Source organism: Scyliorhinus canicula, chromosome 16, assembly GCF_902713615.1.
Source record: "Scyliorhinus canicula chromosome 16, sScyCan1.1, whole genome shotgun sequence".
In the NCBI taxonomy this organism is placed as follows: domain Eukaryota; kingdom Metazoa; phylum Chordata; class Chondrichthyes; order Carcharhiniformes; family Scyliorhinidae; genus Scyliorhinus; species Scyliorhinus canicula.
The window spans coordinates 87,080,743-87,092,896 of record NC_052161.1 but is presented as its reverse complement, the minus strand read 5'-3'; the positions used below and the strand labels follow the sequence as shown (position 1 = coordinate 87,092,896).

Genomic DNA, 12,154 nt, shown 5'->3' with positions numbered 1-12,154 from the left:
GAGCAGAGGGAGGGGGATGGCGGTGAGGGGGGGTGCAAGATGGCGGGTGGGGGAGGTCGAGAAGGCAGGTGGGAGAGGGCGAGAAGGCGGGTGGGGGAGGGGGGGGTAGACAGCGAGATAGAGAGGTGGTGGGAAGGGGAGGGGAAGAAGGCGGGAGGGGGTGACAGAGGGAACGGGAGGCAGAGAAAGGGGGAAGGAGACAGAGAGAGGGGGAAGGAGACAGAGAGAGGGGGAAGGAGAGAGGGGGAGACGTTGACGGAGGGAGGTGGATGGAGAGGGGGGCGGAGCTGGGGGGGGGCGGAGGGAGAGGGGGCAGAGGGGGGGGGGCGGAGGGAGAGGGGGCAGAGGGAGGGGGGCGGAGGGAGAGAGAGGGACATGGTGACAGGGAGGGGGTGAGAGAGACAGAGGGAGAGTGGCGACTAAGGGAGGGGGAGAGACAAAGGGAGGGGAAGAGACAGGAGTGAGACAGAGAGAGGAGAAAGAGAAGGGGAGGAGCAGAGAGGGAGAGAGACAGAGGGAAACAGAGAGGGAGAGAGAGAAAGAAAGAGGGAGGGAGAGCGAGGGAGGCAGAGAGAGAGAGAGAGAGGCAGAGAGAGAGGGAGGCAGAGAGAGAGAGGGAGGCAGAGAGAGAGGGAGACAGGGAAAGGGAGACAGAGAGAAAGAACCCAATCCGCCCAGGTGCGGCTAAATCTTTTTCCAGTTTGTCTGCCCGATGAAGTGTAGAGTCATGGTGTCATTCACCCGGCTGACGTACTTGCCCCGCTCCGAGGCAGGCAACAGGTCGTCGATCTTCACGTCCTGCCAGTGGGGGATGTTGAAGGTCTTGAGGTCACACACAAGCCAGCGGCCCGCCAGGAAGCGGTAGAAAAGCACAGCAATCTGGTGCTCGTGTGTGGCCCGGCTGCTGGAGTGGCAGCGGATGATCTTGCAGTGCAGGGCTGCCCGGTTGTTGTCCTTCAGCACCCGCTCATAGAGGCCGGGGCAGGTGCAGCGGCGCTTGGCGCCAGGGGGAGCCGGCAAGCGCACGCTGCCACGGACTGGGCGCTCCTCCTGCACCACCAGCCGCTCGCCCTTGGGGTGGAAGGTGACAAACCACTTGGACTGCACCCGAAAGTTAGTGGTGGCAAACTCCTTGCAGAGCACCGTCTTGGTCATGGAGCTGAAGAAGTCGAGCTGCCAGGGACTGCCGCAGCTCTTGGCCGTGTAGAGCCGCTGACGCAGTGGGCAAGCCGGTGCCGCGTGGAGGCGCCCCACGTTCTCCTTAGTCAGGCAGCTGTCCTGGTGCAGACCCAAGCTCTGGGCCAGCAAGTCGTCGAGCAGCTGGCGCGGTGCCAGGGGGTCGACTCGCAGCGAGGCCAGCTCGTCGGGGCTCATCATGGGGAAGCGCAGGTGGGCCAGCAGGTTTGGGGCGGCAGCGTCGGGGCGGCGCTCCAGCCAGCGGAGCAGGGCCTGGCACAGGGCGAACTCGCTCTCCACCACCAGGTCCGATCGGCGGAGCAGGGCGTCCATTTGCTCCTCGTCCAGTGCCAGCCAGTCGGGTGAGCGCATCACCGTGTCCAGGTTCCACGCCACGAACGTGTCGCAGGCCTCCTCGAGCCGAGTGAAACCCACAAAGCGGGCGTAGCGGTGCCAGGCCAGGGCTAGGTCCAGCGCGCCAGCGTGCGCCACATTGTCCAGCAGGAACTGTTCACAGGCGATCCGCAGGGGCCCCACGTCGTACTTCTCAGCCAGGCCATGCACGGCAAAGACGTTGTCCACGTTGACGGCGATGCGGCCTGTGTAAAAGTAGCGCAGGAAGTCCTCAAAGCAGGCCGCTGCCCCCTCTTCCTCCGTCAGCTCCACCGTGCCACGACGGCCGTCTGCCCAGCGCTCGCCTGATAGCATGGCGCGGAAGACAGCACTGCCCAGCGCCAGCACGAAGCGGTGGGCCGGCAGCGGGCTGCCACCATTGATCGACAGCCGCACGTCGCAGAGCTCCTCGCTTTTGAAGAGGGACGAGAGGGCCGACATGATGTGCGTCTGGTGGACAAAGGTTTCCGACGCCTCCGAGCCGTCCATCCTCTGTCGACCTGCCGAGAAACCAGAGGGACAGAAGGGGTAATTAAACTTCAAGTGTCCCAAAGCCATGCTTACTAAATCACAACTGAACTCTGGCTGACCCAATGCTATGCCTACTTAACACAATCTATGGGGTGCACGGTAGCACAGTGTTTAGCACAGTTACTTCACAGCTCCAGTGTCTCAGGTTCGATTCCCGGCTTGGGTCACTGTGTGGAGTTTGCACATTCTCCCCGTGTCTGCGTGGGTTTCCTCCGGATGCTCCGGTTTCCTCCCACAGTCCAAAGATGTGCAGGTTAGGTGGACTGGCCATGTTAAATTGCACATAGTGTCCAAAAATGTTGGGTGGGGTTACTGAGGATGGGGTGGAGGTGTGAGCTTGGGTCGGGTGCTCTTTCCAAGGGTCGATGAGCCGAATGGCTTCCTTCTGTATGTATGAAAGTATGAATCCAACTCGGACGGACCCGAGGCCAGTGTTACTTCGCCACAATTGAACTCTGACTGACCTAATGTCACAGGTTTGCTGAAATGGAGATAACTTAACTGTAATTAAACTCGGGCTGAATCAATGCTGAGTTCACTTAACCACAATTGTACTCTGACTGACCCAATGTTCCATTTACTTAACTGCAATTCAACTCTGACTGACGTTTGTTTTCTCTATAAATTCAGAATGCCCAATTATTTTTTTTCAATTAAGGGGTAATTCAGCATGACCAATCCACCTACCCTACTCATCTTTGGGTTGTGGGGCTGAAACCCACGCAGACATGGGGAGAATGTGCAAACTCCACATGGACAGTGACCCAGGGCAAGGATCGAACCCAGGTCCTTAGCGCCACAGGCAGCAGTGCTAACCACTGCACCGCGTGCCACCCCAACTCTGACTGACCAAACGCTGCGTTTACTTATTCATAATTGAACTCGGACTGACCAGATGCCCAGCTTTAACTGCAATTAAACTTGGGATTGAAACTGTGCTTGCTAAACTGCAATTCAACTCTGACTGACCCACGGCCCCGCTTATTCAATTGCAATTCAACTCTGGACTGACGCCAGGCTTACTTAAGCACAATTGAACTCTGCCTGAGTCTCTCCACCCCTCCCTCCACAAGGCCACGCTTGAGAAAATAATCTGCTTTCATAGAATTTACAGTGCAGAAGGAGGCCATTTGGCCCATCGAGTCTGCACCGGCTGCTGGAAAGAGCACCCTACCCAAGGTTAACACCTCCACCCTATCCCCATAACCCAGTAACCCCACCCAACACTAAGGGCAATTTTGGACACTAAGGGCAATTTATCATGGCCAATCCACCTAACCTGCACATCTTTGGACTGTGGGAGGAAACCGGAGCACCCGGAGGAAACCCACGCACACACGGGGAGGATGTGCAGACTCCGCACAGATAGTGACCCAAGCCGGAATCGAACCTGGGACCCTGGAGCTGTGGAGCCATTGTGCTATCCACAATGCTACCGTGCTGCCCCCTTTCGAAGGGGGATTTAACCCCAAACATCTGCATTTAAAAGGGGCTCGGTAATCTGGTAAGCAGGTTCTTTAAGGTTGGTGAAGTACATTTTAAAGGGATTTTAGGACCAAGAATTCATTGCCAAGGAACTTTGTTCCCTATAATGTGAATTTTAAATTCAATAAACAGCCACCAAATGGGTTCAATCACAACTTAAAAGTCTACCCGGCTTTTTAATTGCGGGGCGGTGGCGGTGTAGTGGTATTGTCACTGGACTAGTACTGTAATAAGGAGATCCAGGATAATGACCTGGGGACTCGGGTTCGAATCCCACCATGGCAGGTGGTGGAATTTAAACTGATTAAAATATCTGGAATTAAAAGTCTACTGACCATTAAACCTTTGTCTATTGTCTTAAAAGCCCATCTGGTTCACTAATGTCCTTCAGAGAAGGAAATCTGCCATGACTTCTACATGTGATTACAGACCCACAGCAATGTAGTTGACTCTGAAACGGCCGAGCAAGCCATTCAGATGTATTCAACCGCTACGAAAACACAAAAAAGGAATGAAACCGTAAGTGGTTAAACCGGTTTTAGTTTAGACAGGTACCATAGTAGGCTTGGAGGGCCGAAGGGCCTGTTCCTGTGCTGTATTGTTCTTTGGACTACCTGGCATCAAACCAGGCACCGGAAACGACAACGGCAAACCCAGCCCTGACAAACTCGCAAAGTCCTCCTTACTAACATCTGGGGGCTTGTTCCAAAATTGGGAGAGCTGTCGCACAGACTAGCCCTACTCACAGAATCATACCACAGAATCATACAGCACGATTATCATTCCTGGATATGCCCTGTCTCAGCAGGACAGACCCAGCAGAGGCAGCGGCACAGTGATATATGGGAGGGAGGGAGTTGTTCTGGGGATCCTCAACATCGACACTGGACCCCATGAAATCTCATGGTTTCAGGTTAAACATGGGCAAGAATTACCATGTACCGGCCACCATCTACTGATGAATCAGTACTCCACCATGTTGAACGCCACTTGGAGGAAGCACCGAGGGTGGCAAGTGCGCAGAATATGCTCTGGGTGGGGGACTTCAATGTCCATCACCAAGAGTGGCTCGGTAGTACCACCACAAGATCGAGCTGGCTGGGTTCGAAAGGACATAGCTGCTGGACTGGTACTGCCGCAGGTGGTGAGGGAACCAAGAGGGAAAAACATACTTGACTTCATCCTCACCAATCTGCCTGCTGCAGATCCATCTGTCCATGACGGTATCAGTAACGTGACAACCGCACAGTCCTTGTGGCGACAAGGACCATCTTCACATTGAGGATACCCTCCATCTGGTTGTGTGGCACTGCCACCGTGCTAAATGGGATAGACTTCAAACAGATCTAGCAATTGAAGAATGGGCAGCCATGAGGCACTGTGGGCCATCAGCAGCTGCAGAATTATACTCAAATATAATCTGCAACCTCATGGCCCAGCATATCCCCCACTCTCCCATTACCACCAAGCCAGGGAATCAACCCTGGTTCAATGAAGAGTGCAGGAGAGCATGCCAGGAGCAACATCAGGCATGCCGAAAAATGAGGTGTCGACCTGGCGAAGCTACAACACAGAACTACTTGTGTGTCAAACAACATAAGCAGCAAGTAATAGAGCTAGGCGATTGCACAACAAATGCACCAGATCGAAGCTCTGTAGTCCTGCCACATCCAGTAGTGAATAGTGGTGGACAATTAAACAACTCACTGGAGGAGGAGGCTCGACAAATATGCCCATCCTCAATGATGGAGGAGCCCAGCACATATAGAACATAGAAAATACAGCACAGAACAGACACTTCGGCCCACGATGTTGTGCCGAACTTTTGCCCTAGATTAAGAACAAATTCATCTACACGCCATCATTCTATTTTAATCCATGTACCTATCCAATAGCCGCTTGAAGGTCCCTAATGTTTCCGACTCAACTACTTCCACAGGCAGTGCATTCCATGCCCCCACTACTCTCTGGGTAAAGAACCTACCTCTGACATCTCCCCTTTTTTTCCACCATTCACCTTAAATTTATGTCCCCTTGTAATGGTTTGTTCTATCCGGGAAAAAGTCTCTGACTGTCTAGTCTATCTATTCCCCTAATCATCTTATAAACCTCTATCTAGTCACCCCTCATCTTCTCCGTTCTAATGAGAAAAGGCCTAGCACCCTCAACCTTTCCTCGCAATACCTACTCTCCATTCCAGGCAACATCCTGGTAAATCTCCTTTGCACCTTTTCCAAAGCTTCCACATCCTTGGAGTTTACGATGTACTTTGTAATCCATGTTGATCTTTCAATATGTGTGTATTTGTTAAGTTAAGAGGAAAGTAAAAGAGTATTGTATTATAATCCAATTTTTCACGTTTAATCAATGTTTTTTTCCCTTGTTATTAAAACTAATTAGTTCTGCTCCACCACTTTTAAAAATAAATTTAGAATACCCAATTATTTTTTTTTCCAATTAAGGGACAATTTATTGTGGTCAATCCACCTAACCTGCATATTGAGTCTGCACCGATTCATGAAAAACACCTGACCTGCCTACCTAATCCCATTTGCCAGCACTTAGCCCATAGCCTTGATGTTATGATGTGTAAGGTACTCATCCAAGTACTTTTTAAAGGATGTGAGGCAACCCGCCTCTACCACCCTCCTACGCGGGGCATTCTAGACCATCTTCCTGTCCGGTTATAACACCATCTGGTATTGCAACAGAAGTTACTCCATCCTGCATGTTCATCATCTTACATAGATGGAAGGATACCAACAATGGAAAGTAGTAAAACATTTCAAGACAGTTCTCAAATAAAATTGGATAATTAGCCACCTAAAGAGGAATTAGGTCAGATGGCAAAAGCTTCATATTAAGGAGCACTTTAAATGAGAAAAAGAAAGGAACAGAGATTTGGGTGGTTTAGCAAGGGAATTCCGGCCCTTAGTAAGGCTTTGCCAACTGAAGACATGGTTGCCATTGTTGGAGCTGTCCAAATTGGGGTGCAATATCTATCTGTGCAAAAAAAAAAAGGCTGAGGCATTCACAATAATCTTCACCCAGAAGTAGCGAGTGGATGATCCATCTCTGTCTCCTCCAGAAATCCCCAGCATCACAGATGTCAGTCTTCAGCCAATACAATTCACTCCACATGATATCAAGAAACGGCTGAAGGCACTGAATACTGCAACGGCTATGGGTTCTGATAATATTCCGGCAATAGTACTGAAGACTTGTGCTCAAGAACTTGCCGCACCCGTAGCCAAGCTGTTCCAGTACAGCTACAACACTGGCATCTACCCCAGCAATGTGGAGATTGCCCAGGTGTGTCCTGTACACAAAAACAGGACAAATCCTACCCGCCAATTACCGCCTAATCAGCTACTCTCCATCATCAGTAAAGTGATGGAAGGAGTCATCAACAGTGCTCTCAAGCGGCACTTACTCAGCAATAACCTGCTCACCGAAGCTCAGTTTGGGATCCACCAGGGTCACTGAGCTCCTGACCTCGTTACCAGCCTTGGTTCAAAAAAGCGTTGAATGCCAGAGGTGAGGCGAGAGTTACTGCCCTTGACATAAACATAGACATAGAACATTACAGCGCAGTACAGGCCCTTCGGCCTTCGATGTGCGCTGACCTGTGAAATCACTCTAAAGCCCATCTACACTATTCCCTTATCTTCCATTGTCTATCCAATGACCATTTGAATGCGTTTAGTGTTGGCGAGTCCACTACCGTTGCAGGCAGAAAATCCCCAGCATCACAGATGTCCGTCTTCAGCCAATACATTCACTCCACATGATATCAAGAAACGGCTGAAGGCACTGAATACTGCACGCTATGGGTTCTGATAATATTCCGGCAATAGTACTGAAGACTTGTGCTCAAGACTTGCCGCACCCGTAGCCAAGCTGTCCAGTACAGCTACAACACTGGCATCTACCCAGCAATGTGGAGATTGCCCAGGTGTGTCCTGTACACAAAAAAACAGGACAAATCCTACCCAAGCCACGCCCTTACTACTCTCTGAGTAAAGAACCTACCTCTGACATCTGTCCTATATCTATCTCCCCTCAATTTAAAGCTTTGTCCCCTCGGCTAGACAGCACCATCCGAGAAAATGGCTCTCACTGTCCCCCCTATCTAATCCTCTGATCATCTTGTATGCCTCAATTAAGTCACCTCTTAACCTTCTCTCTTAACGAAAACAGCCTCAAGTCCCTCAGCCTTCCCTCATAAGATCTTCCCTCCATACCAGGCAACATCCTGGTAAATCTCCTCTGCACCCTTTCCAATGCTTCCAGATCCTTCCTATAATGCGGCAACCAGAATTGCATGCAATACTCCCAAATGCACCAGAATTTTGTAGAGCTGCAACATGACTCATGGATCCGAAACTCAATCCCTCTACCAATAAAAGCTAACACACCGTACGCCTTCTTAAACAACCCTATCAACCTGGTGGCAACTTTCAGGGATCTATGGACATGGACAACCGAGATCTCTCTGCTCATCCACACTACCAAGAATCTTCTCATTAGCCCAGTACTCTGTCTTGCTGTTATTCCTTCCAAAATGAATCACCTCACACTTTTCTGCATTAACTCCATTTGCCACCCTCTCAGCCCAGCGCTGCAGCATATCTATGTCCCTCTGTAACTTGTAACATCCTTCCGCACTGTCCACCAACTCCACCGACTTTAGTGTCATCTGCAGATTTACTCACCCATCCTTCTAACCCCTCCTCCATTCCATTTATAAAAATGACAAACAGCAGTGGCCCCATAAAGGCAGCATTTGACCGAGTATGGCATAAGGAGGCCCTAACTAAACTGGAGTCAATGGGAATCAGGGGAAAACTCTCCGCTGGTTGTAGTCAAACCTGGCACAAAGGAAGATGGTTGTGTGGTTGGATTTCAATCATCTCAGCTCCAGGCATCATTGCAGGAGTTCCTCAGGGTTGTGTCCTGGTCCCAACCATCTTCAGTTGCTTCATCACAAGTCAGAAGTGGGAATGTTTGTGGATGACTGCACAATGTTCTGCACCATTCGCGACTCCTCAGATATATAATCGCTTATTGTCACAAGTAGCTTCAATGAAGTTACTGTGAAAAGCCCCATGTCACCACATTCCGGCGCCTGTACGGGGAGGCTGGTACGGAAATAATGAGGCAGTCCGTGTCCAAATGCAGCATTTCTGCAGAAAACCCGAGGGAGGGGGAGAGAGAGAGAGAGAGAGAAGGTCCGTTTTTTCTGTGTGTCCAGGTCTCGACTCTGCCTTCCTTCAGTCTCTGGAAATCATCCCACTCAGGCAGAATCATAGAACTTACAATGCAGAAGGAGGCCATCGTACCATCAAGTCTGCATCGGCCCTGGAAAGAGCACCCTACTAGCCCACACCTCCACCCCATCACCCGTAAACCAGTACCCCACCCATCCTATCATCACTTGTTATCGCGCAGAATAGGGCCTTTTTATGGCCATGTTTTGGCCACCAGCCAACCAATCAAACTGAGTCCCCACCACATCTCGTGAGCTACAAAGCCTGGGTTCTGCTGTCAAGCTGCCAACTTCTTGAATGTCCTCCTTCTCGTTGCTGCTTGACATATGCACACATGTCCATTAAGTATCCATGGATCAAAAATGATACCGAAAAAAAAAAACAAAATGCGAAATAAGGGAATCAACAGCAAAGGATCCTTGCATACCTCCGTCCCTAAAGAATGAAACACCAGGGCATGTACGTTTCAGCATGGTAGCACAGTGGTTAGCACTGTTGCTTCACAGCTCCAGGGTCCCAGGTTCAATTTCCCGGCTTGGGTCACTGTGCAGAGTCTGCACATTCTCCCCGTGTCTGCATGGGTTTCCTCCGGGTACTCCGGTTTCCTCCCACAGTCCAAAGATGTACAGGTTAGGTGGATTGGCCATAAATAATTGCCGTTAGTGTCCAAAAAGAGTAGGTGGGGTTCCGGGGATAGGGTGGTGAGGTGGTCTTAAGTGGGGTGCTCATTTCAAGGGCAGGTGCAGACTCGATGGGCAAAATGGCCTCCTTCTGCACTCTAAATTCTATAAATCCTATGATATCCAGGCTTGGACTGACAAATAGCAAGTTATATTGGCCACACATGTGCCAGGCAAGACCATCTCCTACAAGAGAGGGTCTAACATCGCCCCTTGACATTCAACCCACATTAGCATCGCTGAATCCCCCACAATCACGTCCTGGGTGTACCATGGATCAAAAACTGAACTGGACTAGTCACATTAAAATTTGTGGCAAGCAGTAGCAGTTCAAAGACTAGGAATCCTATGGCGAGTAACTCACCTCCTGACCCCCCGAAACCTGTCCACCAACTGGAAGGCACAAGTCAGGATTGTAATGGAATACTCTCCACTTGCCTGGATGACTGCAGCTCCAACAACACTCAGGAAGTTCGCCACCATCCAGGACAAAGCAGCCCGCTTGATTGCTCCCCTTCCACAAACATGCAAACCCTCCACCGCCGATGATCAGTGGCAACTGTGTGCACCATCTACAAGATGCACTGCAGTAACTCACCAAGGTTCCTTCGTCAGCACCTTCCAAATCCACACCCACGACCATCTAGAAGAACAAGAGCAGCAGATACCTGGGAACCCCACCACCTGGAGGTTTCCCCTCCAGGTGACTCACCATCCTGACTGGAAAATATATCGCCGTTCCTTCGCTGTTCCACGGGACAAAGTCCTGGAACTCCTTCCATAACAGCACAGTGCGTTACCTACACCTCATGGAATGCAGCGGTTCAAGAAGGCAGCTCACCGCCGCCCACTTCTGAAGGGCAACTAGGGATGGGCAATAAATGCTGCCCACATCCCGTAAATGAATTTTAAAAAAAAAATTGCAACCCCCCTCCTTAGAGTGAACACCAACACGCCCAACGCAATCCCTCAAGGAGACCACAAACTGCGCAGTATTCCAGCTGCGGATGTCGCCAAGGCCCTGTGCAAAATTGGTGGAGTGGATCATTTCCGGCTGGGGTGGGCGGAAGCCATCTATCCTGCTCCTGCATTCAATTCCATCGTGTCTAACCTTGGGCTTCAGCTCCATTTCCCAACCCTCACCCCATATCCATAATTCTTTGAGACACCAAAGAGTTGTCCTCTCCCGCAGCCTTCAATGTATTGAACGACAGAGCAGAGAATTCAGAAGATTCACACACCCTTCCAAAGCGAAATCATTTCTCACCTGCTCGGTCCTAAGTTATCGGCCCTTATTCTGAAAATGCACCCCACCCCTCCACCACAAGGGGGGAAACATCCTCTCAGCTTCTATCTTGTCAAGACCCGCCCCTCAGGATCATCAATTTCAATAAGATCGCCACATATTCTCCTAAAACTCCGATGGCTAATGACCCCAACCTGTTCAACCTTCCCTCCTAAGACAACCAAGACCCCCCCCACCCACCTTCATCCTGGAACGAGTTGAACGACCCTTCTCCAAACTTCCTCCCAACGCAAGTCAATCGCTCGAGCAAGAAGACCAGAAACTGCACAGTACTCCGGCTGTGTACTCGCCAAGGCCTTGTGTGGCCACAGTAAGTCTTCCCTGCATTTATATTGCACTCACTCTTGAAAGTGAACACCAACACTCCCAATCACCTTCCTGATTTCCTGCTGTGTCGACGTACAAACCGGCTACAGAGAGCACAGAAGGAGGCTCTTCGCGTTGTAAGCTGCAGTTTCAAAGATAAGGGATTTGTCTGGTAAAGAGAGATTGAGCCGTTAGACCTATACTCTCTCAATATGAAGGGAGATCTAACGAGAAACATACATAGAAAATAGGAGGCCATTCAGCCCTTCTAACCTCGCTCCGCCAGTCATTATGATCAACACGTTCAATACCCCTGATCCCACCTCCCCACATCCCTTTCGCCAAGAACTATATCGAATTCCTTCTTGAAATTACACAATTACTTTCTGTTGTAGTGAATTCCACAGACTCACCACTCTCAGGGTGAAGAAATTTCTCCTCACTCAGTCCTAAAATGTTTACACCTTATCCTCAATACTATGACCACTTGTTCTGGGACTCCCCCACCATCGGGAATATTCTTATTGAATCTACCCTGGTAGTAAGTTGCTATGAGATCTCCTCTCACTCTTCGAAACTCAATGAATATAATCCTAACTGCCCTTAGTCTCTCCTCACATGACAGCCCACCATCCCAGGAATCAGTCTGGTAAACCTCCGCTGCACTCCATCCATAGCAAGCAACATCCCTTCAACACCGTTTGGAATAAAATATCTTTTTTTTTTAAAAAAAGAATATCATTCCACAGATAGGGGACCCAAAGCTGCACACACTACAGATGCTAAAAGGCATTGACAAAGTAGATATGAGGCAAATGCTTCTTCTTGTGGGACAATCTAGAATGAGAGTTCAACATTTTAGGATAATGGGGAGCAGATTTAAAACCAGAAAATACTTCTCTCAAAGGGACATGAATCTGTGGAATTTGCTATCCCAGAGTATGGTGAATGTTGAGACAGTGAGTAATTTAAGGAGTTAGACAGATTTTTGATTAGTAATGGGCTGA

The 12,154-nt window shown here is 50.1% G+C and overlaps 1 protein-coding gene across 3 annotated transcripts; it reads right to left on the bottom strand.

Moving 5' to 3' along the window:
- Window positions 1-540: 540 nt before the first annotated feature.
- Window positions 541-11,796, bottom strand: LOC119950564 (BTB/POZ domain-containing protein 17-like). 3 transcript variants are annotated; one of them, XM_038773083.1, is made up of 2 exons: window positions 11,022-11,796; window positions 541-2,069 (listed from the first exon to the last, which is right to left on the bottom strand). In XM_038773083.1, exon 2 carries the CDS (start codon window positions 2,056-2,058, stop codon window positions 685-687), a length of 1,374 nt encoding a protein of 457 aa, XP_038629011.1. In that variant the 5' UTR covers window positions 2,059-2,069; window positions 11,022-11,796; the 3' UTR covers window positions 541-684. The 3 variants fall into 3 exon arrangements, with proteins under 3 accessions (XP_038629011.1, XP_038629012.1, XP_038629010.1); XM_038773084.1 differs by lacking the exon at window positions 11,022-11,796 and adding an exon at window positions 8,457-8,510; XM_038773082.1 differs by lacking the exon at window positions 11,022-11,796 and adding an exon at window positions 8,301-8,344.
- Window positions 11,797-12,154: the final 358 nt, after the last annotated feature.